The sequence below is a fragment of the Musa acuminata genome, chromosome BXJ3-2, assembly GCF_036884655.1.
Source record: "Musa acuminata AAA Group cultivar baxijiao chromosome BXJ3-2, Cavendish_Baxijiao_AAA, whole genome shotgun sequence".
NCBI classification, from domain to species: Eukaryota; Viridiplantae; Streptophyta; class Magnoliopsida; order Zingiberales; family Musaceae; genus Musa; species Musa acuminata.
In genome coordinates this window covers 27,525,432-27,552,811 of record NC_088350.1, presented here as the reverse complement: position 1 = coordinate 27,552,811, position 27,380 = coordinate 27,525,432, and the positions used below count along the sequence as shown (strand labels likewise).

The following is a 27,380-nucleotide window of genomic DNA, read 5'->3' as shown; positions in this document are numbered from 1 at the left end:
ATATGCACAGTGTCTTCAAACTCTTCGAATAAATGATTTGTGAAGGTGTTGCACCAGATGCTGTAACTTATGGTGCGATCATCAGTGGCCTCTGCAGAGAGGGATTTTTGGAGAAGGCTTTCAAGATATTTCAAGAAATGGTTGCTCTAGGGTATATGCCAAGTGTTTTGACATACAGTGTACTAATCAGTGCCCATTGCAAAGTCGGTGCTGTGAGTAAGGCCTTTGAAATGTTTCAGCAAATGGTTGTTACAGGTGTCGAGCCAGACATCGTCACGTATACTTCTCTTATTCATGGAGATTCTAGTTTAGGCCATTGGATTCTTACAGGAGATGTTGAATTGAGGTCTTATACCAAACACCGTGACATACAACACTTTAATGAATTCTCTCTGCAGAAAGGGAAGGCTGGTGAAGCACATAAGCTATGGATCCAATGATTGTGAGAGGTAATGAGCCTAACATTAGGTCCTATAATTTATTAATGCACGAATATGTTTTGGAAGGTCACCTTAATGATGCAGCAAAAGTTGTTAATTCCATGGTGCAAGAGGGACTTGAGCTCAATGTTCATAGTTATGGAATCCTGATTAGTGCATGTTGTAAGAATGGGAGAATGAATGAGGCCATGTCTTTGTTTAATGAAATGATAGGTGAAGGAGTGACACCTAATGTTGTTATTTACAGTACTATCTTCGACAGATATTGCAAGATTGGGCAACTTTCAGAAGATCGTACACTCTTCAATGACATGATTGATCAAGGGCTGAAACCTGGTGTCTACAGTTATAGTTCGTTGATCTGGGGCAATTGCAAATCTGGTGAGTGGAAAGAAGTCAATAATTTACTTGAACAGATGAAAGATCAAGGAGTTTATCCAGAGGATGTGTCTTTTAATATATTAATTGATGCTCTATGTAAAGATGAGAAAGCCAACGAAGCACAAAACTTAGTGGGTATGTTGACTCAAGGAGGTGTTTAGCCTGATACAGTTATAACATATTTATTAATGAATATTGTTTAGAGAAAAGAATTGATGAAGCTGCCAAATAATTGATTCTATGGTTTTGATTGGTTTTTTGGCCAATGTTGCTACTTACAGTACATTGATCAGTGGCTTTTGTGAGCTTGGAAGCAGATGAGGCTTTAGGATTTCTTGGTGAAATGAACCATGAGGTATTGAAACCCACAGTGATATCTTATAACAGTGTTAGATGGATTGTATCAGGTGGGGATGGTTGTGCAAAATATTGCATAAGAAGATGCTTGTAGCAAAGTCAGCACGGACATCACAACCTACCACATAACAATGGATGGACTATGTTAAGATCAATAATCAAAGATAGCTTGTCTTAGAAAAAACTCTTGATGGAAACCTTCGACCTTTTTTTTTGCGAAGGCGAGATTCGAGCCTATGACCTTGCGATAAACTGTCAAGATCTCAACTTGTTGACACATTAAAAAAAATCTTTGACGTCATAATAAGTGAACTTTTAGACTGATAAAATTGGTGCAGTAAGAGATATTTCCAGTGCTATTCTCACGGAAGACTTGAAGCCAGATGTTATAGCATACACCTTGTCGTTAAAGCTTTCCCTAAAGAAGTGTCACTGGATGAGGCTAATGAGTTGGGTTTATCAATGTAGTAAATGGTTGTTCCTCACATTCTGCCATGCTAAATGCAATTATTCGAAGTTTACCTGAGAAAAAAGAGGTGATGAAAACAATTTCTGTAATTTCTCTTAAAATATGCTTGTTTTCGAAGGATGGAACATTTCGATAGCATTTGAAATTGCTTCCTGTGTTTTGTCAAGATTGTAAACAAGGTCAATGATATAGTAGGAATGTCTCAATTACATGCTCCACTGTCAGCTTACAATTTTATTTTCTATGTACATTATTAGGATTTTTATTTCTTGCCATATCTTTTATCTTAGCTTTCTACACAAATATTCATGGAATTACTTGCTGACCGTATGATATTACTGCAACTTTTATATAACCTGCCATCTTGATAGCGTAATTTTCTGCTGTGTTGACATTTTGGCCAAATTGTCTTTGAACTAAAATGGTTAGAGTTTGCAACTCCTGTACTTAGGAAAAGATATTCTACTGTATAAAGCATGTGGGGAACCATATATATATATATATATATATATATATATATATATATATATATATATATATATATTCTTATAAATTTAATTTGCCTCCCTTGCATCTCCTCACATATGAAGGTGTCATCAACATAAATAAAATAATAAGTTGGTTCAGTGCATGAGGTTTTTGCTAATATAGGTCGAAGACGGAAGGCCATTTCATGGGTAAAATAAGTCCCTGTGTGTTAAGATATCATTCAGTGGATAAATGTCTACCACCTAAGCCTGTCAGCCCATTCATATAAATTGTAGATTGCGGGGTAGTCATCTTCTATTTGGTTCTCTGGCAATCTTGATAAGGTGCAGGGGTAGTCATTTATGGTACATCTCTTTACGAGGCATTGCATCGAGTGCAGTCACTTCCTGGCACCACATCCATGAGCACAAGGCAGATGAGAACAGTGGTGGCATCTTTTGGAACTCCAAAAGTGTTTCTTATTTTTGTCTCGTCGTTGTTTCAACTAAATAAATATAATGTTATTTTCTACCGCATAAAAGTTACTAATACCGCTCACATGTACATCTGTTATAACTATAAGATAATAAAAAGATATTAGTATGAAATTATAAAGATTCGTTTTCTTCGGTCAAATTGTGGGCAAAAATCATTTAAGAATCCATGACCTGGAAAGTGATGGACGGTCCTGATGTTCCATGAGAAAAGATTTGAACGGCAGATTTCACTTTCCCGCATTTTTGTGTTTCGATCCGCGCACTGGTACTGGTGCGTCCTTCGACCTCTCCACTTCTTTCCCTTCACCCACCCTGTCGCGGACACCGGGGTGCGTCTTGGGAAATTCTCACCCACTCCCTTTCTCCCGATGTCGCGGTTCCCGAGGAAGCAAGATGATGTCAGGTAAGTAAACCGCAGGGGGTGGACCACAGCAATGGTCTTGTCGTCGTCTCTTCTCACTCTCTCTCTTCCGTTGCCCCCTCGTTTGGTGTTGGAAATATCGAAGCCTAACCCTGATGGGGAGATCGGACAGACCCCGCGGCATGAAGAGGAGGAGGAGCAGCGGCAGTGCGTTCGCGGTGGGGGCGAAGGTGGAGGTTCGGAGTGATGAAGACGGGTTCCGAGGGGCGTGGTACGAGGCCACCGTCGTTCGACAGCTCTCGCAGCGCCGCTTCGAGGTCGTCTATGCCTTCCTCGTTGAGGACCACGATCCATCTCAGCCCCTCCGCGAGGTTGTCCAGCGCTCTAATTTACGCCCCCAACCACCGCCGCTACTGGCCGCGGACGCAGCCTCCTCCGGCGGAGGCCGCTACAGTCTTCACGATCTCGTCGAGGCTTTCCACAACGACGGGTGGTGGGCCGGCGTCATATTCGCCGTCCTCCATGGACCGACCACTAGTCGGTACCTCGTGTCCTTTCCTACAAGCAGGGAAGAGGTAGTGTTCGAGGAGTCTCAAATGCGGCCCCAACTTCAGTGGGTACGCGGCCGCTGGGTACCTGTGGACGAGCAGGTAAAGGTCGCACCTCTCGCAATGGTTTTATCTTTGGTACATTATGCTTCATTCTGAGGACTAGGGTTTTTGTCTCCGTGGAACTTTTCTGTTCCACCACTGTTTGCTCTAGCTATGAGTGCGTATGAGTTAGGAGACCCGTTTGCTTTAGCTACGAGTAATTATTGTATTAAAGCTTTCTCCTTTGCCTAATGTCAGAGAGCTGAAGATCCAGCGTTCTCAAGTGGAGCTCAAGTCGAAGTCAGTCGGGACAGAGAGAACTATGGCGCAGCCTGGTTTGGCGCTAGTGTTGTGGAAGTGTTCAACAGCACTACAGTCTTGGTAGAGTATGAGAATCTGAAAGCTGAGAATAACGATGAACTTCTGAGAGAGATTGTTGATGCTCAATACATAAGAACCTGTCAGCCAAATGCAGCCCTGGTGAAGGATTTTGCCTTGAATGATGAGGTGGAGGTGCTTCACCATGGCGGGTGGGTGCCAGGAATGATTTCAAAGATAGTCAATGGGTCCAAGTACATTATCAAGATGTTGCACGATGAGAATGAGACTGAGTTTGGTCATGCTGAGCTCAGACACCGCCGATTTTGGAATGGTCAGCAGTGGGTTTTCAAGTCTCAGGTGTCACTTTTGCTTTAAACGAGGCATTATTATTGGTTTCCCATGATGCTTTAGATTGGCATAAAACTAAATCACATAAGTTTTCAGAAATTATTTGTTTGTTAAATCACTTGTTTGCTAGCTTATATGAATTGTTTAATCTATTACTTGTAAATGCCTATGGATGATTAGGGCTGTTTGTTAACCTGGATATTAAGTGTAACCAATTTGATTTTAGTGTTTTGGGAGGGTGCTTTCAGCCACTATGCCATTATATGTCAATTCACTGTAGAATTGAATAGTGATGGTAGAATCTTTACTTGTACTTAGTGGTTTGCGGGACTAAAAACACATTAGTATACAATAAAGTTAACAATGATTAATTTATATTGATGGTTAGACTGTTCAGTCAGTTACATGTTTAAGTATTTTAGTATGCAACATAGGCATGCAGTAGTTCGCAGCGAGGAATGTGGAATTTATTGTTGATTGTGGTTACTCCAGTCAAGGCTGGATACATGATGTTTTCATCAAATCTTGGTAATGCTTATGAACATTCGTATGCCATTGTGTTTGATATCTCAACAGATGACATCAACAGCTCTAACTGAAGCCAGGTCTACTGGTAGTAAACGGAATTCACATTCTGGCAAAAGATATCATCTTCCCATTTCAGTGTCAACTTCTAGTGATGATGATGATGTTGATGTTGATGTCACATGTGAACCTGGCTCTACTAACTTGAGTCTGAAACATAAGAAAGCGGAGGGTCAGCTTGAGTGTTCACAAGTTTGCAACAACATGAAGAAAGTGGATTCTTTGGAATACAGCATGGGATCACCATGTAGTTCACTACTTGTAGGATACCCTGCAACTCCAATGACCGAGATTAACCTTTCCGTTGCAATGCCAATGATAGAATATAGCTCTTCAGTGGAGAAGCATCATTCTGAAAGCCCATTTTTAGGGGAAATTGCTGATATGGCCAATGTGGGTACAACATTGCCACCTAACCCCTTATTAGATGAGCATCTTAATGCACATAAGAATGGTTTACCCAAAATACCAGTCAGGGATGAAGTTTCTCCACGTAACAGTGGCAATGGATCAGAGCATCAATCAAAGGTAACTCAAGTCAGTGGTGCACCAATTAGTCATGAAATCAATGGTTTTTTCCAATATGCAGAACAGAGGAACTCTGAAGGTGTCCATGGTTCTAGTCTGAACATTACAAAGGGAAGAAGGAAGCTCATCATTAAGGCTCCACGACGTCTAAAAATGGCCAATAGTGATGATGTAAGAACATTTTTCTCCATGGTTCTATCATATTTTTGCATAAATCAATATTTCTTACATGAGTCTTTTTTTTTTTCTTTTTCCTCTCCTGGTTACTAGAGTGTGAGACAGCAAGCACAAGATGATACCCAAAGGAGGCCAAGCATTGTAGATTCAATGAGATGCTTCAGCAGCATGTGTGCCTCCATAAGATGTAAGCCCTACTATCTTAAAGTTTTGTGTGGTAAAATTTATTTGCTGACGTCTGTAATACTAAATTATTAGGTGAACCTATAAATTCTAACAAATCAGCTAATGAGGTCTTCACAAGCGATGGTAGTAGGGATACGAATGAGTTATCAGGTTGTTTATGCCAAGCTACTTCACCACTTTGCCAACAAAATGATGTCTTATTGCTTCAAGGAAACACACCAATTCTGGATGTAGTAGGTGAGCTCAATTATCAGTTGGTTTATGTTTGAAGGTCAGAATGATCTTTATTCCCTTTCTTTTTTTCGTTGACATTGTCTTTGCTTCAGCATATTCATCTGTTAGTGATGCCATAGGCATTTACAGGGCCAAAAACGAAGTTAATTATTGTCAATATGATTATGCCCAATGCTATAAGAAAAAAACCTTTTGACTGCAGGGAACTCAAGAATCAGGTGTTTGGTAGCACAATCTTTGCCAGATGTTGTATCAAGCTCATTAAGAACTACATGTGGTGGTATTCTTAACAATGCAAGGGTTTACACTGTAGACCAGATTATTCCATCTGTAATTGGGGAAAGCTGTACTGAGATTAATCACAATAAAGCACCATCTGAGACAGTTATCTTTGAGAGTATGGGTGCCCTGATTGATCCCATCTCTACAGGGTCACCTTTAAAAGAGGAACTGATGCCATTCTCAAAGACTTCATCCATGTGGGAACCAATAGAGTCAATGGAAATCTTCCAGGTAATGCCTCAACAGCCACATTTTCACCCATTGGAGCAGTACTCTATGGAGTTTCGCGAAGGAATGGCTATTGGTCTTATGATATCATTTGCCAACTTAGTTGCCAATATTCAGCAGATACATATTGATGATGCACAAGCAACTATTGAGGGAAGGTTGAGGGCACTCAGCGCCTTTGAGGCAAATGGATTCAATGTTCATTGTTTGCGGTCGCGTCTTCAGGACCTGCTTGAGATGCATGTCAACCGAAGGCAGTGTGAGACTAGAAAAGCAGCACTCAAAGTGAAGATGTTAGAGAAAAAAGATGATAATGAGAGGCTAGACTCTTTAATTGCAGCATTTGATAAAGCTATCTTGGAACTGGAGCAAAATCTTGCCAGCTTCCGTGATAAAAAAGATTCAGTTATCAGGGAAAGGAGCAGCAATGATTCTGAGATATCAAAATTACAAGTGAATATCCTGGAAGCTGAAGTGACATATAATTCTGCTGAAGAAAATTTCAAAGCTATCTTATCTGCCCCATGGTAAACGTCCACAACGAAGTCTTCTTAAGATGTGTTTTTCTTTTTCTTTTGTCTAAGTGTGAGCTTAAATTAGGAAGTGTTTCTTTTCTGACCCATGTGTAATTTTGAACACTGATGTAATCATCAGATGCTATGTAAATTGTGTCTGGTAGTTTTGGCTCTTTATCATGTCAACCTAGTATGGTGTTTGAAGCATATGATTGGTACTGTCGTCTGTTGATTTTCCCCTTGTAGTCAATTTTTAGCCATTTTAGTATTCATGCATTACCCGTAGCATTCGTATAAACTTTGTTCTTATGAGATGGCACGTTAAACTATACGCACTGCTAGATTGTTCTACAAATGCCAAGGATGATATATAAACACCAAGGCCAAAAAAAGGTATGTGAATAGATGATGGAATTTGCTTCTCTTTATAGCTGTATTTGTCAAGAGGATGATATGTACTGTAATGTTTGTTTGCGGGCTACATAATTATTTGTGAATGAAAGCATTTGTAATATGAGTGATCGTGTTATAACGGCAGTTTAGACACCTCAAAATCATTATAACGGCCGTTATAATGTTATCGTCTTATTCGCTGTTCGGTGCTTCAGGTGTCGTGTCCAATCAATCTTTATCAGAACCTTTCAACATCAACGCACGAATAATAAAGAAACTTTAAAAACGGACCACAAACCCGAACTTTATTAAAATTATAAATACGTCGATATCGGATGGTGAGAAGAAATCTCTCCTCCACTCGATCGGCTTGACACAATGGGTGGCGGCGGCGGTGGTGGCGGCGGCGTGGTTAAGGACGTCGAATCGAAGGCACAGCTTGATGAAGCGCTCCACGGGGCGGCGCCGGTGGTGGTCCACTTTTGGGCGTCGTGGTGCGAGGCCTCGAAGCAGATGGATCAAGTCTTCGCCCATCTCGCCACCGACTTCCCTCAAGCACTCTTCCTCAGAGTCTGTATCTCCCTTCCCCTTCTCCCTATTTTCGTCGTTCGCTTGTTGTGTCTTCCCTCTGTGTTGCAATTTTTAGGAAACGATTCGTTCTTTGATTCGCTGTCTCCTAGATTTTGTACGGGGCTTAGCGTTCTGAACTCGTTTGCGTCGCTGATGATATGATTTTCGGTGTTCTTTTGGTTTTATCGGTGCCGAACCGGAAAGGGGTTAGGGTTTTTATGGGCGTGGTATAACGTTCTTGTTTGTGGCTGGGGTTTCTGTTAATTAGCACCGAACCTGGTGAAGATAGACGTCTGCTGATAATACCCGAGAATTTTTTTTTACTGTTCAAACGGGTAATTTTGACAAGGTTCTGCCAACTTAGGTTCCTGCATTTGATTGCTTTAATTGCAACTGTTGCTTTAGTCTCCCCACGCACTCGAAGATGCACTGCTTCAGTCTGAATAAGATCATCTAAACGGACGACTTGAGATAGGTTACAGTATATCTATGGTGTTTATCATATTGGAGGTTCTTCTCTATGTTGCTTGCTGCACTATTGATCTACTTATCAACCTATCCTATCTTTTTTTTCACGTAGACTGACTTCCAAACAAAAGCACAACCTATTCTTGTAAAAAACTGATTTTGAATAATTGATTCCTTGTTAAAAGATGAATAGTACTCGATCAATATTTGCTTGCATGTTCATATAAGTGCTGGTAGTAGTAAGGATCATTCATGCTTCTTCTTGTAATCCTTAGGTTACTCTATCGGTTAGCTTTATATAGTTCCTGTTATTTGCTCTTCAGTGTGGTCCAGGGTAATTTTGAGCTTTCACCTTGAAACTTGTGATGCTTCTGGTTGAAAATGCATTATTTCATTACTTTTGTACTTTTTAGTCAATTCAATGTTCTCCGTTTTGATAGTATATTTAGTGTTGCAGCTCACAGCCTTCCACTCTTCCTTCAGTCTTCCATGTGGAGGAATTACATGTACATAATCATAGTTCATTCAGATCTGATATTTAGTATGGACAACTACTTTGATAATACATTGGTGTTAGTGTGAAGGATGATTTTGTAGATCCTAATCTTTAGCACCAACATACAGTATCAACCTAACACTAATAATGAGTTTAAAATGTGCTAGTAGTTGCTAATCACACTTAATGTGAACATATCAACACATGGCTATCATGTCAGAATCTATGTTCAGATACACACTAGTTGAAAGTATATGACAGGAAGTCCTAGAAGTCAAAGCCTTACAATAAAAAGGCTCAGCAGAAGAAAGAGCGGACAGTTCGAGTTGGTTAAGCCTCACCATTCTACTTTTTACTTTTTTTGAACCATTAAGGCCCTCTATCTGCTCTAAGCCATGACAGATAGAGGCACTCTCCTAGCCTTCTTGAGCCCCTGATCAATGAAGGAAGATCTGCTTAATCTCACCCCAGTTGAGTCCACCATCATATCATCATGTTGGGATCTGCTATGGTCTTTGTACATGTAACCTTCTTATTGTTGTGTAACGATATGCATGTGTTGGTTTAGAAAACTGGATTGGTTAAGACTATGTTGGAACTCATTAGCATTAAACTCGTTAACAACATTATCAACTATTTCTACTTCTAGCTGTTTAGGTTATTGATAAATCAGATTGAAACTTTCTATGAGTTTTACATCATGGTAAATAACATATTCCATTACAGGATATTTTTTCTTTACAGGCGGAACTAACTTAATACCTCTATCACTTGACTTTTACCATAATCAACACTTAAAAGGTTTTTAAAAAAATTATGATGATTTTGTATCACAAGAAATTTCTTGTCATATTTGTTCAAAAATGATAGACGAAGCAAAGATTAACATTGAAGAGATTGAGGAAGAAGGACACCAATGGTTGATAAGAAGGAAAGAGATCATTTTTGTGTCCACTAAAAGTCTGGTTCATCATAGTTAGATTTTAGATTTTTCATTTTTCTACATCTAGCATATGAGATCAACTTATAAGAATCTGAATGTTAAGAACAAGTGCTTGTACTATTATTTAGACTTGGTGCGATGATATTGTCCTCGATCACATGTATGAGTTCTTAGTCTTGGAAAGTTACAAGAATGTTATCCCTGTCCTTGTTTGCTTGTCTAGGTTGGATTGTATTGCATGCTTTTATGCCAATCTTTGTAACATACTTGATTATTTGTGTTTTCTAGGGTTTCTTGAGAAGATTCCATCTTAAGCTTTAACAGGGGGCACTACCTAAAAAATAGTTCTCACCTAATAAAAACAACATAAATTATATTTAAATATAGGACATTAAAAGTCAAGTGAAACCTAAGTGCAAATGTACAATGCACTAGAAGGTTAATCAGGGATTTTTTTTTTAATCTAAGGAGAAATGATTAGGCTCCAAGTCTCTTGATTTTGATTAAGCAGGTGGAAAAGTCTATGGAAAGTAAATATAGCTTACATTGTATTAATGCACAATTGAAACATATAAATGTTTCCACAACCAGAAAATAGATGTGATTATCCTTTGTATTATTTTAAATATAAATAGAGTTCTATAAATGTTATTTCTACCTTAAAACAAGCTATATTTCACCTACAATAAATTTGTTGTATGGAGTAAAATATGTCATATAAGATTAATATTTGAAGATAATTTTTTATGGCTCGATCTTATTATTTCCTTCTTGCTAAATCTTTAGGTATATCATTATTTTCAATAAGAAAGCATCCTTGTGTTGGTCTAGCTTCTCCTTTTCTTGGTTAAGGTTGGGTTTCTTCAAGTTCATAATCTCTTCTGGTCTTTTGACATTGAAGGTCAATTCCAGCTCCTGTTTTGTGTAACATCTTGATACTTGAAGCTTGTAATTTTCTCAGGTTGAAGCAGAAGAGCAGCCAGAAATTTCTGAAGCGTATGCAGTTGCAGCTGTTCCATACTTCGTTTTCTTCAAGGTTAGTGCTTTCAGGACAGCAATTTATTTGTTAATGGTGGACATAAATTGACCTTTTCTGATCTATAAAAGGTGCCCCTCGAAGATTAGTTGAAACCAAGTTTATATTGGGAATGTTCTGTAAAATTAGGAGATTTTCTACTGTTGAACAACATTGTATCAGGATTTTGATCAATTCTGAGTATTAACATGTTATATTGGACTGAACTTAGACTGCTAACAGCAACCAGATTCATATTTCACTTAAATAAGATTGTAGCACCTTCATCCTTATCCTTGTGAGAATTCACTTTTTTTTAAGCATCTATGTAGTTAGGGCTATGACCAATTTTTTAATGATAATATTTGATTATTATAGTGTTTGTTGGAATATTTTAGCAGTCTAATTATTTTTTTAATTCAAACATAAGATGAACCTGGGGAATTTAAAATTCAGTTCATCGCAGCAGGGATATCTCATAACCTGTGATTTTGTTTGGTTTGATGAATTCATCATGCTACATCAGTGTGGAGTGGAAGTGTGACATTGCACAACCTCCCAGGATTTTGTTTATTGGCTGCCAGCTTCCAAATACATTAATATATTTGTTAAATTACCTTTTGTCAGGATGGTAAAAGTGTGGATAAACTTGAGGGTGCAAATCCGTCCATTTTGGCTAACAGGGTTGCAAAAGTTGCTGGATCCACAAGCCTTGTAGAATCTGCTTCACCTGCAAGCCTTGGGATTGCTGCTGGCCCTACAGTTCTGGAAGCAGTGAAAGACATGGCAAAGGAAAATAATTCTTCCAAAAATGAAAATGTAAACTCTGACCTGAGTGGACTGACAACGCGCCTATGGCAGCTTGTCAATTCTCACCCTGTTTTCCTATTCATGAAAGGAAGTCCAGAGCAACCAAGGTGTGGATTCAGCCGAAAGGTTGTTGAAATTTTGAAGGATGAGGGAGTGGAATTTGGAAGCTTTGACATTCTTACTGATAATGAGGTCCGTGAGGGAATGAAGAAGTTTTCCAATTGGCCGACTTTCCCTCAGCTCTTTTGCAAGGGTGAGCTTCTTGGTGGTGGTGATATTGCAGTTGCTATGCATGAAAGTGGTGAGTTAAAAGATGTATTCAGAGATCATGGAGTTCCTATGAATTCTAAAGAAACCAAAGTTGCAGAAAGTGCAAAAGATGTCTCCGAGACTTCTATTCCTGAAAAAGGTGGAGGCATTTCTGATTCCACGGGCCTTAATGTTGAATTGGCTTCTCGTCTTCGAACTCTTGTAAATTCAAGCCCTGTCATCATCTTCATGAAAGGTAGACCAGAGGAACCGAAGTGTGGCTTCAGTCATAAGGTTATTGAAATTCTTCAGCAAGAGAAGGTTGCTTTTGAGAGCTTTGATATCCTCTCCGACGATGAAGTGAGGCAGGGTCTGAAAATTTTCTCTAACTGGTCTAGCTATCCACAACTTTATATAGGAGGTGAGCTGATTGGAGGATCCGATATCGTGATGGAGATGCTGAAGAGTGGGGAGCTGAAGAAGATTCTAGCTGAAAAAGGAATTGTTCCAAAGGTCACTCTCGAGGACAGACTAAAAAATCTGGTCACCTCATCACCAGTAATGCTTTTTATGAAGGGCACACCAGATGCTCCTCGGTGTGGTTTCAGCTCCAAAGTCGTCAATGCCCTTCAGGATGAAGGAATCAGCTTTGGGTCTTTTGATATTCTCACCAATGAAGAAATAAGGCAGGGATTGAAGACTTACTCTAATTGGCCGACATATCCTCAGCTTTACTACAAAGGCGAGCTGATAGGGGGATGCGATATCGTGTTGGAACTGCAGAACAGTGGGGAGCTGAAGTCTACACTTTCTGAGTAGATGTTGCCGTCATCTATGCTAAACTGTTGGTCATACAGTCGTGTCTGAAGAGTTTGCCATCTTAGAGTCTTGTCTACTGAGAGTTTATGTATGAGGGATCTAGTTATATGCTTCTAAGTTATCCTGTGTCGTTCACAATTGTGTTGCGGTTCTGCTATCACTCCATCTGCTATACCTTTCAGTTTCTCTTCATATTTTGTCTTTGGTTTAATGGTACTCTTTGCCCCAGACAATATAACTTGAAGAGATGCTACCTATTTACATTACATTTGCACTTGGTTCTATGGTATTGCGAAGACAGCCCTATAAACTTTTATTTTGGACGGTCGAAAACATTTATTTATTAGCATAATCAGATTAACTCGATTTGCCAAGTTGTTTGGATCTTTCACATGAACTTTACGATAGAGTTCCTTTGAACGAACCATCCTATGATATTAAATCTGAACTATTTTACTTTCGATATTTATTTAGGTATTTTTCGATTGTTTTTTGTCATAGTAGTATAAAAACCTTATTATTTAATTTGAGTTACATTAGGTAAGTGTACAAGTAATAAATATTATTATAAGGCATCTTTTCATTTGTAGAACGAGATATGGATACATCAACTCAAAGTTAAGACCGAGTTATTTACAATAAAAGAAAATGTTATTCGGATAGGAGAAAGAATGAGAAAACATTGAGATTTACTGGACCTGTGAAGAGATTTAGTGCCAATAGTCCAACGGCAGGATTGGTAGAGCTTTGATCTAAAAGGAGGATGAGTAAAGCAGAGATCTTGATTGACCAACTCAAATGACTTGATCTTAGAGCTGTCTTTCGGGAATTCTACAAGATATCGGATTAAAGACCAACAATAACTTGCATGACATGTAATGGTGGTTGAATTGGCTACCTTGCTCAACACTACAAGACAGAGGCTAACACAGTCACTCGAGGAAAAAGGATTTCCATTATTCTCTTGTTGCTTCTTCAAGTTTTAAACTCGCCTACTTCTTCAGAAGCATTCTACAGAAGGAACAAAAGGCCGGTCAGCAGCGTGGGGTAATTGAGACTCCACACCATGTTTCATCGGTTGTCTTCTGCTCACCAATCATGGCTAACATCAAAAAATATTAGCACACAACCTTTCCTTGGAAGCTAGAGTACATTGATCTGCAGTTACCCCTGTCACAGGTGTTGGCCACCATTCTAGTGCATGGTACCAACTATATGATTACTACTTGCTATCCTCCGTAGTTTACACACCCCATTCTCTCGTTACTTACTGAAAGGAGAAGGCTTAGAATTATGCTTCCTCGGAATGTAGATTACATACAATAACTATATCATTATAAGCATAGATGAAATAATAATGGTCTGTAACTTCGTTTTGTGCTCCAGTGGAAAGGAAGACGCAGTAACGTGCGCCAGACGCCGATCAGTTGTGCAGTGGATTTGGACCCTGAGGCACCAATCTCTTGGAAACTCCATGAATCGGGCGGAAGCGGATGCCATCGTCGTCGTCGTTGTCGCCGTGCTCTTGGGAAGGAGCAATCCGGGGGAACTCGCTCTTCCACCTCTTCACCTCTCGGTTGACCGTTCTTGCACGGCCGAGGCTGGCAAACTGCCCAGCCACCAGCAGAAGCAGGAGAACGAAGGCCATGCGCGGCAAAGGAGAGCTTGGCGACCTCATGGCGACAAGGCGAGAAGCAGAGCGAGGTAGAATCGAAGCCAGCCGAGACTATAAGAAGGTGGAGAAGCCTGCTCTGATGGGCCACCTGCTACAGCGAGCAGACCACCCATCAAAATGGGACATAAGCTTGCTCCAACTCGCTCAAGTATCCCTGCAATGCTGTTGTCATATATGATGAGTGTTGACTACGTAGGAGAAGGTGATTCCCCTCTTTTCCATTTGGCATCACATGGTAGAATATATTAATACTCCTCGAGCGTAATTTATCGACATGATCTTGACAACCCTGAAACCCGTGTGCCGAGGACCCAACGAGAGTGCCACCGCAGGACAAACGAAACCCAGCAAAAGAGCCATGAAGAACTCAGATCGAGCTTAGCCGGTAATAATTAATACGAGTATAAAGGATTTACTGAGGTGTACTGTGTTCCCATCAATGCAGCATTGGAATTAAGGGTGGATCAATGAGATCCAGGCGACATGGGGCCCATCACTTGTACTCCAATCGCCGTCTTTTAAATAAGGTTTTAATGGCTTTGCCGACCACTTCACATCTTATTAGCATTGAATAAGATTTCTGTAGCGATACTTTGCAGACCTTTCTGGAACCAGTAAGGAAGATGTGGATTTGGTAACTGTGGTGGAAGATTTGGCCATTAATTTGCAGCTTAATGTCAACTTTTCCTGTGACCTGATAATGCTATCAGGTCTAAATTATGAGCATGAATTCACGTAGATAAATAGCGTACTCATCAACTATAAATTTTAGTAAATAATGTATATAATTCGATAACTTACATCCTAATTCACATATATTTCTTTCAGTAACCTTCATTCATTCAGAGAACTCAGGTTAAACACTTGCATCAGAATTACACACTTTGTATCTATTTATATACAATTAAATAAGATTATTTGTGTGCCAAATTTCATACGTCAGCAGACCATATTGACACATGTCATTTAGGTTAGGCAGGCTATGAAAGAGGTGGTTGATTAGTCGATGGTATTTGTTACACACACAAACTAGTTTGATCTGACCAATGTAGACAATGTGAGAGATGATGCACTAAACACCACACGTTTGCGAGACTACCCCATTGTCCGATAATGCCAATGGATGGCAGCAGCAATTTGGGACGTCATGCGGACATTTTATGTGTGTAGTGCACAGTAGTATGTTCAAAACATAATGAGACTCGCACTGACTGACTTTTTCTCATTCTATAAATACGTCAATTAATTTTACATTAAAAAAATTAAATATTTCTTAGAAAAATTACCATCACGATATAATAGTTGATGAGGGAATTAAAGATTAAATAGCCGACCCTAATAATTAGACACTACGAGTTCTTGTTGTTGATGCCGATGATGAGTCACATCGCGTTAAAGAGAGGCGGCAGGAAAAAGATGGCTCCAGCTTGCGCTCTCGATGGAGAAAGGCGACGATTTAACTCATCGTATCTAAGAACAATGACGCCGTGAAGAGGGAAAAGCAAAGCCTCCGCTCATCCTATTTAAGAACGATTTACTCCGGCTTGCTGAAATCGTTGACGTACAGTGAGTCTCCAATCTCCATTCAATAAGACGACGCCTTGGTCTCCATGTCAACCATTCTGCTGTGTCAGTAACAAGATGAACATCAGCTTTCTCATCCTTCGTTTTCGCACGGATGAAACAGACCACAGATTAGCTTCCTCGTTGCAGGCTCAAGAGTCCAGAGCTCTGCAATGCGTTACCTCTCTCTCTCTCTCTCTCTCTCTCTTGTGTGTGTGTGTGTGTGCATCGGAGGAATTAGAACTCTGCCCAAGCCAGAGTCGAAAAGATTTATGTGAAGGAAGATTCTCCTCCCACTTACAGATTGCCTCAAATATTAACATAATTCGCTACACAAATTGATTGTATGATTAGTCTCTCTAAGAATGTATCCTAACACTGCCCAAGTCCAATAATCAACAAAAAAAGAATTTGCACAAGGAGAAAGGATTCAGAATTGAATGAAAAATGATGTTTATAAAAACAACAATGGCTCCATGCAGTCGAATACTGATGTTGCCCTCTTACGTAGCAACTCAAACAATAATATGGTTCTATTTAATTAGATAAGATATATTAAGAATACTGATGTTGCCCTCTTACATAGCAACTCAAAAAATAATCTGTTTTCTATTAGATTATATGATTTTATTTAATTAGATAAGATATATTATACATATGATTGAATTCTGATTATGATTATTGGTCAATAAAAAAAAATTTATATTTATTCTTCTGAACAACAATAAAAAATACGCATCGTAATATTATCAGATCTAATTTTATTTGATTTTAATCTTAACATAATTTTTTTTTCTGCATTACAGATAGTATAATTATAGATTTTATGTTAATATTTTTATCAATCTTGGTAAGAAAAAAAAATGCCGACTAACATAGAAAACACTATTCAATTACAGAATATTCACACATTGGTTGGTCCCATATGACATAGAATGGAAGCTGAACACAAAAGGAAGATTTATGTAATGAGATATCACTGCTTCTAAAAGCAGCAAGGCCAACCAACCAGGCACAATAACACTTCAGTTCGTGAACTGTCCCCAATGATGCCATAGATCACACTACCATTACCATCTGATGGTATAACAATAGGCAATCACCCAAAGACACATCCAAGAATATACACCCAGCATATTAGTGAAATCCCTACTTTCTTATATCAGGCTGGTTTTTATTAGTGAAAAACCAACATCTGCTAGCTGCTAAATATGAGGTCCAGAGATAGACAGACAAAGTACTGTGACACGAAAAACATTATATACTACTATCAATGAGGAATGATCGATGGAACTTGATCTCTAGTACTTCACCTTGCAATGATTTCCATTGATTATGCATTATGGACTGCTGCATCATCCTCACCTGACGGACCATTCTTCTTTACTTCATCCCTCTATTCTGCTTCATCAGCATGACTTGCAGGACCATCCTCCTTCGACATTTTGCTAATGTTCTGCTTTGGCACCAAGGGCTGCTGTAACATCTTCCTTTTGTGCATCATGATCTTCTCGACTGCTTGTACCTTTTGTGGTCTCAGCAATTCGTTCCATTGTGTCTGATGTACCGACATCAGACCCCTCAGTCACATTCACTGTCTTCTTGATTGTGCCCACTTTTACATATTTGCTCATGAACTTATATTCCCAGTCTTGCAAGGCCTCAAGCTCAAAGGGACCAAGGACAGAAATATCACCAGTCTTAACTCTTTGGCTCAAAAGACGTCTTTGCTAGTGCTCTACTTGCATCTTTGCCAGCAAAAAGTGCTTATGGTCCACCAGGTCCATAAAACATCCTGGGAACGACAGCACTGAAATGTAAAGATACGAAAGATATGTGATGCTAATGATGGTTGTCGACGATAAGCAAAAGCATACGTAGTTCAGTCTCAAATAGATGATGCAATACCTGTTCACTTTAGTGTCAGGCAATGTAAAAGGTAGCAGGCATGCATTTAAAGAAAATTAGCAGCTAAAATTTAGTGTGTGCAGATTTAGGGGATCACGATAAGGCATTGAACAACAAAAATGTTCATTCAACCAAATTACCATCTAGACATAGGCACAATTTAGACACTAACATACACCTATTGTGAAAAAGGTGTATGAAAAGAAAAAGGATGAATCCAGTGCACAAGACTCCTAAAGTTTCAGGAAAGAGGCTGTTTCATGCACATACAGCCTGTTAATACCAATGCTCAACCTCAGTTAACAATGAATATTGTCTACATGAGGTCATGCCTATACAGCCTCTTACACATTAATTGTAGGTAAAAAAAGAAAAACGTTTCAATTTCTGAAGATGGCAATCCACTTTTAGCCAACCACTATAGAGTACAAATAGAGACAGATTACTATATTACAAGGAACAAGCAAAACAATTTCCTGTCTTATCATTTTTCATTTAGAAAAATAATACAAAGTAGACTGTAAATATAGATGGTAGCACTTACTAATATCACAAATAAAATTTCTCCCAAGTGTATCAACCGTACAAAAATTATTGGCTAAAAGGAGGAAAATGTAGTTCAACTTAAAAAATCAAGTGCTCATTTGCTAGATGTCGCTAACAGATATGAAAACAACCATTTTCAAAGATGATATCCAGGTCACAAACACGTAGAAGGACATAGAATCTGGCTTGGTAAAGTCAATGAATTCATTCGGCTGCCAACCTACTAATACTTTCAGAGAGCAGCATATAGTTACAATTCAAGACATAAGCAGCAGGCAACGTACTTGATATGAAAGTTTACAAGCATACAATACAAAGTGAAGCTAAAATATCTAATTAAATGAGAATAGCTGGCCAGAAAGATTTAGAAAGAACAAATTAAAAAATAAGAACTAACATCAGTAACCATTAGGAGCTAATCATACCAAGTAAAGCGAAAAGCCTCTAACTACCAATATGGACTATATAATATGCATAGTTGCAGAAACTCCATAACAAAGACAAGATTATCAACCAAATCAAGCCTGATGGCTAAATCAATAGGAATATCCACAGCTGATGAGCTCAGAGTCTATGTCAGCTCAGAAGCAAATATCAAACGGTTATCCTTGCAACGCACAATAGTATGTAATAGCTTCCATTTCTTCAGGATTTAGATTGTTGTAAGCATGGTATGCAATTTCGAATAGTACCGGGCGGTACATATCGGTCCGACGGTATACCGGTACGCGGATCATCTGTTATCGGATAGAACGTGCTACAGTGCTACAGTAAAAGAAAAAAAATTATTTAAAATAACTCGGTACGTCTTGGTATACCGAGCGGTATATGGTACCGTATCGTACCGAACCAATCTCGAAACATCAGTACGGTACGGTATTGCATACCTTAGTTGTAAGCATAGTTAGGTATATTATAATAACATAGGATGAACATGCTATTTGATATAATGTAAAAACCAACCATAAGGAATCAATAAGCAGACAGTGACCTATGAAAAAGAATCCTAAAAGTTGTCCGCTTTTAATCTCATCAACAAAAGCTTACACCATCTTAAAAATTTAATGAGAACTTTTATACAAAAATCAAGAAAGAAAAGATGAAATTTAACTGATGGTCACTCAAAGTTCAATACTCAAAAAGCAGCGAAGGACATCAACAGAAAGGAAAAATTGGTCCAAATGAGAAGGGATCAGGTAAAGACAACCGACAGGCGGACAAGAAAAAAAAGGCACTTGGCTCTAAACCTTAGCAGAACGAAACTAATCCACACGTGAAATTTGAGATGCAATTAGGGCTTAACCAAGAGATCCAAGGACAGACAGAGGGTACGGGGTGAAGACGGACCTGCTCTAGGTGACGTCATAGACCTGGCCCTTGATGGCCATGAGGAGCGGCTACTTGGGGCCGGAGCCGTCGTAGGCACGGAGCTCCTCCTCGGTGATCTCCCCAAGCTGCACGGGCAGCGGGAGGGGCTCTACCGTCTCCCGCTCCCCAGCACCCCGGTCCCGCGGCACCTGCGGCTGGGGCTCGAGGAACCCCGACACGGCGTAGTAGAAGTCCAACGCCAACGCCACCGCCACCGCCAGCACCGTGAAGAACGTCACCGGTGATGGCCCCATGTACGCCTCCACCGCGTCCTTCAGCGTCTCCCACGCCCTCGCCTCCGCCTCCGCCTTCGCCTTCCACATCGCTCCGCTCCATTCCTCTCCGTCTCCGCTCCATATCAACGTTGATGACGTCTCCGATTCTGATTCGGACATCGTTCCGCGTCGTTGGCTCGCTTCTCCTAACCAAACCGAGAATGCCGCCTTATGATATAGTTAAATGCGGCTCGCTCCGCCCGGGGATTCACCGAAGGGTGATCTCCTGAAGTTTAATCTCAGCCGCTTATTCGATTTGACGACAATAAGTACGAATCAAAATGAACGCGTGGGATTCTACGATTGGAAATGTGAACTTTGTCTTGGTAGTGAAATTGCATCTCCTCGAATCCGACCTGGCGGAGGTCGGTGGGGTATAGGTATGGCGAGTGCGTGGGAACGGTCCGTAGAAATGCGTCGTCAGCACCCAACAAACATTCTAGGAACTTAAACACTAAGATAAGGTGGTTATCCGAATCTCAAATTTGATTAAAATATTTATTGTTAAAAAATATTCTAACAATCAATCTCATCCCATCAGATCATCTCTCACGAGGAGTAGTTTTGTAGAAGTAATTATGGTCTATTGTCCACGGAAGATCATTTGGGTTAGCTTTGTTACCTTCGATGGACAATAGTCTACAAGCGATTGTTAGGATCCACCCCTTCTCAATCGATCTTTATGGACAATAATTCACGGGAGGCCATTTAGGCTTATCGTCTCCCATTGATAAAACGTCAAAGGGAAAGTGTTACAATCATTATAGGTCTATTGCCCCTTAGATAAAATGTCAAAGGAAATATATTACAACTGTTATAGGTGATTCCCTCAATTGAATAGGTATAAAAGTCAACTCTTAGTGCCAACTCAAGGGTCGGATCTCTCGATAAATAACCTCTTTGTCCTTCATTCCACCCCAAAAACTAACTTAGGCGTATGAGAAGTCGAGTCAGGAAACTCACCCTAACATTAACCTTTGTGCAGAAAACCATTAAGGAACCATACTTCTCACCTTGGCCCAGCCTCGGGACCACCTCAGACACCCAGATTCCAACCGAAGACCACCTCGGAGCCACCTCGAGTGGCCTAGTGTCCTCATCAACCACCTTATAGAATTGTTGTGTAGGTTTCTCGGACATTCTTGCACCTTTAAGTCCATACCAAATCGAGCAACTCACGGTCGATGGTACTCCCCCCATAATATTTTGGCGCTTGAGGAGGCTCCACCCCTAACTTATGGTACATTAATATAAGGAGGGCAGTTACTCTCCTTTCATCAAGTGGATGTATTCATCTTGACTCAAACACTAGGGCATTATTGACGCTTATCCAATGACCTTGAACTCTCGCCTCTGGGGACAAGCATAGGGCACCTGGTTATCCCCGTCGAAGCCTTCCTGAACCTCATGCACTAAGTTCAAGCATTCACAAGGATGATGCAAGTTATCATCTCACTTTTGCCCCAACTAGCTCAATAAACTATGACATCTTTACAACCATGACTAGTGTCTCAACTGCGAGTCATAGGTGCCCTGTAAGCTAATCACGTAAGTGATGACACATGTAACATGATACACACTCTTTTTTGCTTATTATTTATTTGATATTTTTCTCACTTTATATTATATGTTACATATATTGTGATATTCTTAAATATGTGTAATGAGAATCGAATTATGATAAAATCACGATAATGTGAATGATTCATTTTAAACATAAACCCTAAATAATCTCGATTATAGATTACTCGAGAAGGACATTGAGATAACCGGATAAACTGGTGTATTGTATATCCGTCTATATGATGGAGGTGACTAATCTTATAACCGCTTATATGGGGACACTAAGGATATAGTGTAGGTGCTAATTGGAGAATGAGTTCGTTGATTGATTCGCTCATGGAATGCTTGATGGTTGATGATACCTTATTGTCAGATAATGATTTTGTCGTCTCAGTAGTGTATTTGGTCCTTAGACTTGAGATACCAAGTTTATCTTGTATGAGTACTCAACTCTTTGATACCATACTTATATGTTTGGAAGTTTCAAATCTAGCACGGTCGTCATCGGGAGTGACAATCGATCTTACAAGGGCAATTGAGTGTCGATAGAAGATCATCCGCTCTTGGTGTCATGAGAGTAATATCCTATATTTTTTGCTTAGGTAAATCTCTAGAGTCATTCGAATTGTGAGAGAGAGAGAGAGAGAGAGAGAGAGAGAGAGAGAGTTCTCCGAGAAAATTTGATTAGAGTGAGACTCGAGTAGAAACTGTTTGAGCATGGCAACACCATGCCCAATATATGATCTTTGAAATATTAGATAAATAAGGGACTATAAATACATGGTAATTGAGGATAGATAGATATAATGGATTCGATTCTCCTGTATCGTTTGGGGACTACGATGTAATGGCTTAGTATGTCCATAGTCAATGAGTCGAGTGAATTATTATGAAGATAATAATTTACTAAGTTAGAAGAAGTTCTAATAGATATGACTCATGGCCAGCTCGATATTAGGCCTAAAGGGTCACACACACATGACAAGTGTTGCGACGAGTAAATGTTCGTATATGAGACATTTGTTGTGTTCGTATATGAGATATTCGTTAGAGCTATTATCTTATTGGATATCCAGTAAACTTATGAATTATTGAATTTTATAGATAATATCCAATAAATGTTAATAAAAGATCATTGGGTAGTTATCTATTAATTTGAGAGACATGGATAGTTAGATGAAAATCCAATACCTAATAAGGTAGGATCCATTAGGATTAAGTTGATATGAGATCTTTATAAATATAAGGGAACCATAGGGGCATAAACTAGACCCTTTTTAGCTACCACCTCTTATACTCCTCTCTCCCTCTCCTCATCAGCCAACAACCCCAGTTTGGGATGTGTGGACAACAAGAAGAGTCGGCCCTTTCTTGATCATATGGTGCTTGTAGAAAGGAGGATTGTGCAGCGATTTGAGGGGTGTATTCGTAGCGCTTGCTACATGGATCATTGTTAGATAAGAGGATAATTGACCTCCTTCATCCTCTCTCATAGATCTATAAGTTTTAAAAAATATATGATCTCCCTAAATAACACATTTTTCATATACGTGTAGTTTTTTTTGTTTTGTTGATTTTTGCGCACAAATCTTCTCACGATGATAAAAAACTTTTTCTGTGAGAAATTATGAGATTTTATTTTTTTGTTCTTCCACTACGCATGTGATTCTGCCCTAGATTTCTTAACATCAACCACCACTGAAATCCATGCCCGCCGGGGTTCCCCTAATTAACCCAATGCCGATAACCTAGGACTGCTCCTAATTAGTTGAAATGTTGATCGAAGCACCATGCTCCCCAATAGTGGAATTCAACACACTTCTGCACTTGGGGTTTGTCTTACTTGAGTCGGAGACCTAATCGACAAATTTGATGGTTGACTCCTTAAGGGTCGAACTACGATAGGTGGATCAACATCTAGAAAAGATACACTGGGAGTTCTAACGATCAAAAGGGGAAGGCACGGACAACCCCACCTTGGGCCACTCCCCATTCATTTAGAGCATTTAGGAGGAGCCAATCTCAATGAACATTTATCTGCCATCACTAGAAGCCTTCGATAACATATTTGACCTAATGGAGCACACCATAGCTTTCCAAGCTCATATGTCATTATATGGTACATCAGATGCTTTGATATGTCAAACATTCCCAACGACATTGAGGGGCTCAGTGCGAGAATGATACAATCACTTGAAGCCACTCTCGATTTCATCATTCGCTCAGTTCACGAAGGAATTCGAGCCCCACTTCTTCAAGAACAGACACCGGAGGCCATCTATAGCAATGTTGCTTGGGTTGAGATAAAGAGAGGTCAAGACCCTCTCTGACTTCATCACACAATTCGCTGGCAAAGTCCAAAGCGTGTAAGACACCCTTTTTATATGCTTCTGGTTGTTAGTGGAGAGACCACCGATGATAATCCCCGAGATGCTCCAAAGGGTCAATCAATATATAGTTATAGAAGTAATGATCTCAGATAAGCAAGAAGAAACCCACAAAAGACCATGTCAAGAATCACTTTTGGCACCAAATTCGAGCTCGCCACAAAGGAAACATGATTGACCGAGATACCTCACCCGAGATTCTGGTAAACTCCCTTCAATATGACAATGATTGAGATATTCTCATAAATAAATGATAAAGAATTCTTGAAAGACTCATTGTTGATGAGGACCCCCTTGGAAATGAGGGACAAATCAAAGTACTATATCTTCCATCGGAATTACGATCACAACACCGAGGAATGTCATGATTTGAAGGACAAGATTAAGGAGCTCTCTATCAAGGACACATCGGGAGGTTCATCTATAAACCCTGAGAACCTTTGCCTCGCTCATAAGGCCTAGTGGAAAGATAAATTGATATCATCAGCGGTGGACTTGTCTCGGGAGAGATAGTTCCTCGAAGTGGAAAGCTTACGCCCGAGCCACCATCGAGAAATGCACAAAGCCAAAAAAAGGTGCAAAAATCACTTTCAAAGAAGAAGAGATGAATTACTTTGACCCAAACTATGATGATATATTGGTGGTCTCCGTGAGGATGATCAACACTCGGGTAAAGAGGCTCATGTTCGACACAAGTAGTTTTACCGACCTAATTTATTTCAACGCCTTTCAAAAACTTGGATTGTTAACTAACAACCTCTCCTCAGTGACATTTTCGCTAATGAGATTCATTGATGACTTATCTGCCCACTCGAGACTATAAGCTTACATGTCACATTCAATGAAGAGTCCTACCCTAAGATGCTAGTGACCAAGTTTATTATGGTGGATATTCTCAAACTAGAAAACAATTATTAGTTGATCCACTTTCAACTAACTAAAAGTCATGGTATCTACCTACCATATTATGATTAAATTCCCAATGATGATTGGTGTTGGGAACTAAGGAGCAACCCGAAAGAGTTCTGACAATACTACTTGATGATAGCCTCACTATCGAAGAAAGCTAAGTCTGAGTCATCGCCGATGGACCCCTAGATTTTATCAAGCCTCTCCCTCACCTAAAGCTGATAGGGCAATTGATGAAGGTGTCCCTGGATAAGACTCGACCTGACTAGGTCATTAAGATCAGAGCAACACTCCCTAAGGAGAATCACATATAACTTATCAACTTCCTTAGGAAAATCATCAAGGTATTTGTTAAGTCACAAAGGGACATGTTGGGTATTGATCCAAATATAGCCCAACATTGCTTGAACATATCCCCCCAAGGTTCAACCGGTAAAGCAAAGGCCTCACAGGTTCACTCTCGAGTGCCAGCAAGCAATTAGTGCTGAGGTTGATAGGCTATCGAAAGTGAGGTTCATTACTGAAGTTTAGTACCCTTAATGGCTTTCTAATATTGTATTAGTTAAGAAATCTAATAGAAACTAGAGAATGTGCATTGATTGAATCAATAACAAAGTCTATCTGAAGGACAACTATCCTCAGATCGATGAACCTGTGGACGTCACCTCGGGTCATGAATTTATTACTTTTATGGACATTCTCGGGCCATAATTAGATCAAAATGATACCATAGGATTAGGAACATACATTCTTCATTACCGCATATACTAGCATTTCAAACTAATAAACATGGGGCAACATATCAAAAATGGTGAACAGGATGTTCAAGTACCAGATCGGGAGAAACATAGAAGTATATGTAGACGATATGATAGTTAAAAGTAAAACGATTGACTCGTACTTGGCCGACATGGTCGAGACATTTCATGTCCTAAAAAAGTTCAATATACACCTTAACCCATCCAAGTGCGCTTTCGAGATCAGTTCGAGAAAGTTTCTCGAATTCATCGTTCACCAAAGGGGAATTGATGCAAACCCCAAGAAGGTTCATGCCATAACCGAGATGCTCCCACCTTGGTCCACGAAGGAGGTGTAACAATTAACGAGATGACTAATAGTGCTTATTCAATTCCAATTCCAGTTAGGTAATAAGTGCCTACGCTTCTTTCAGACGTGAGGAATTCGAAAGACTTTTTATGGACTAAGGCATGTCAGGAGGCATTCGAACGACTAAAGCATCACCTCGCTCGGTTGTTGCAGGTCTCCTTCACCTTGAGCGAAGTGCTAAGTTTGTACTTTGCAGCTACCGAACATAATGTTAGCTCGGTGCCACTGTGAGACAACACGAGAGCCTAACAACCCATATATTATGTCAATCACATGTTGAGTGAACTCGATGAATGCTACTCTTCCATCAAGAGACTAGCAATCACATAAGTGTTGGCGATAAGGAAGTTACATGCTTATTTCTAAGCCACACCCAATATAGATGATTACTGACTAGCCATTGAGATCGGTCCTCTCACGATTTGATATCTTGGGGCGAATGCTGAAGTGATTGATAGAACCGAGAGAGTTTAACATCCAATACATCCTAAGAACCATCATCAAGGCTCAAGCATTAGCGGATTTCATATCAAAAATGACCCCCACACTTGAGGTCGAGGCAGGCAAATGTGCCTCCCTGATGTGGACTTTGTTCGTAGACAACTCAGCTACTTTAGAAAGGGGATGAGTGGAGCTCATTCTGAAGGGCCCGAGCAACCAAGTGTATGAGCAAGTCCTTTTGTTCGAGTTTAAATCTCTAACAATGAAGTCGAGAATGAAACACTTCTACCAAGGCTTTGACTCACTCGTGAACTCTAAATGGAATACGAGGGCTAAGTTACCCCCTCATAAGGCAATGACATATTGGCAGTTACAACCTATTGAGCCCTATGGATAATAGTCCACTCGAGACCATTCGGGTTGGCCCTATCGATCTCCATGGGTAGTAGCCTACGGGTGGTCGTTCAGGTCTGACCCCCTCTTAGTCGGCCTCCATGGACAACAGTCTATGAGAAATCGTTCAGACCTAGCCCATGGACAAAACACTATAGGAAAGACATTATAGTCGTTATAAGTGATTTTCTTAATCAGACAAATATAAAAGTCAACCCTCAATGTCAACGCAAGAGTCAGATCTTTCAATAATTAACCTCTTTGTCCTTCATCTCACCCTAAGAGCTAACTTAAGCGTCAGAAGAGTTGGGTTGAGAAGCTCCCCTCAGTGACTTTTGTGCAGAAACCCACTAAGGAATCAAACACTATCTCAAACACTCGGATTCCAACCAAAGATCACTTTGGAGTCATCTCAAGTGTCCCGATGCCCTCATCAACCACCTTATAGGATTATAATTATAGCACAATGACGAATGTTTCACGGACTCGCCCATAATATTTATGTAGTTATTGTT

The 27,380-nt window shown here is 39.8% G+C and overlaps 2 protein-coding genes and 1 pseudogene across 2 annotated transcripts; 2 read left to right on the top strand and 1 right to left on the bottom strand.

Moving 5' to 3' along the window:
• The first annotated feature begins 2,939 nt into the window (after positions 1 to 2,939).
• LOC135631341 (uncharacterized) lies at positions 2,940 to 7,240 on the top strand. The gene is made up of 6 exons (XM_065138931.1): positions 2,940 to 3,623; positions 3,822 to 4,241; positions 4,809 to 5,516; positions 5,616 to 5,709; positions 5,781 to 5,945; positions 6,145 to 7,240. The coding sequence occupies exons 1-6, from the start codon at positions 3,129 to 3,131 to the stop codon at positions 6,981 to 6,983; spliced, it is 2,721 nt and encodes a 906-aa protein (XP_064995003.1). The 5' UTR covers positions 2,940 to 3,128; the 3' UTR covers positions 6,984 to 7,240.
• Positions 7,241 to 7,699: 459 nt separating this feature from the next.
• On the top strand, positions 7,700 to 12,996 carry LOC135631728 (monothiol glutaredoxin-S11-like). The gene is made up of 3 exons (XM_065139537.1): positions 7,700 to 7,930; positions 10,799 to 10,873; positions 11,480 to 12,996. The coding sequence occupies exons 1-3, from the start codon at positions 7,739 to 7,741 to the stop codon at positions 12,728 to 12,730; spliced, it is 1,518 nt and encodes a 505-aa protein (XP_064995609.1). The 5' UTR covers positions 7,700 to 7,738; the 3' UTR covers positions 12,731 to 12,996.
• Positions 12,997 to 17,046: 4,050 nt separating this feature from the next.
• LOC135630867 (membrane steroid-binding protein 1-like) lies at positions 17,047 to 20,212 on the bottom strand (annotated as a pseudogene).
• Positions 20,213 to 27,380: the final 7,168 nt, after the last annotated feature.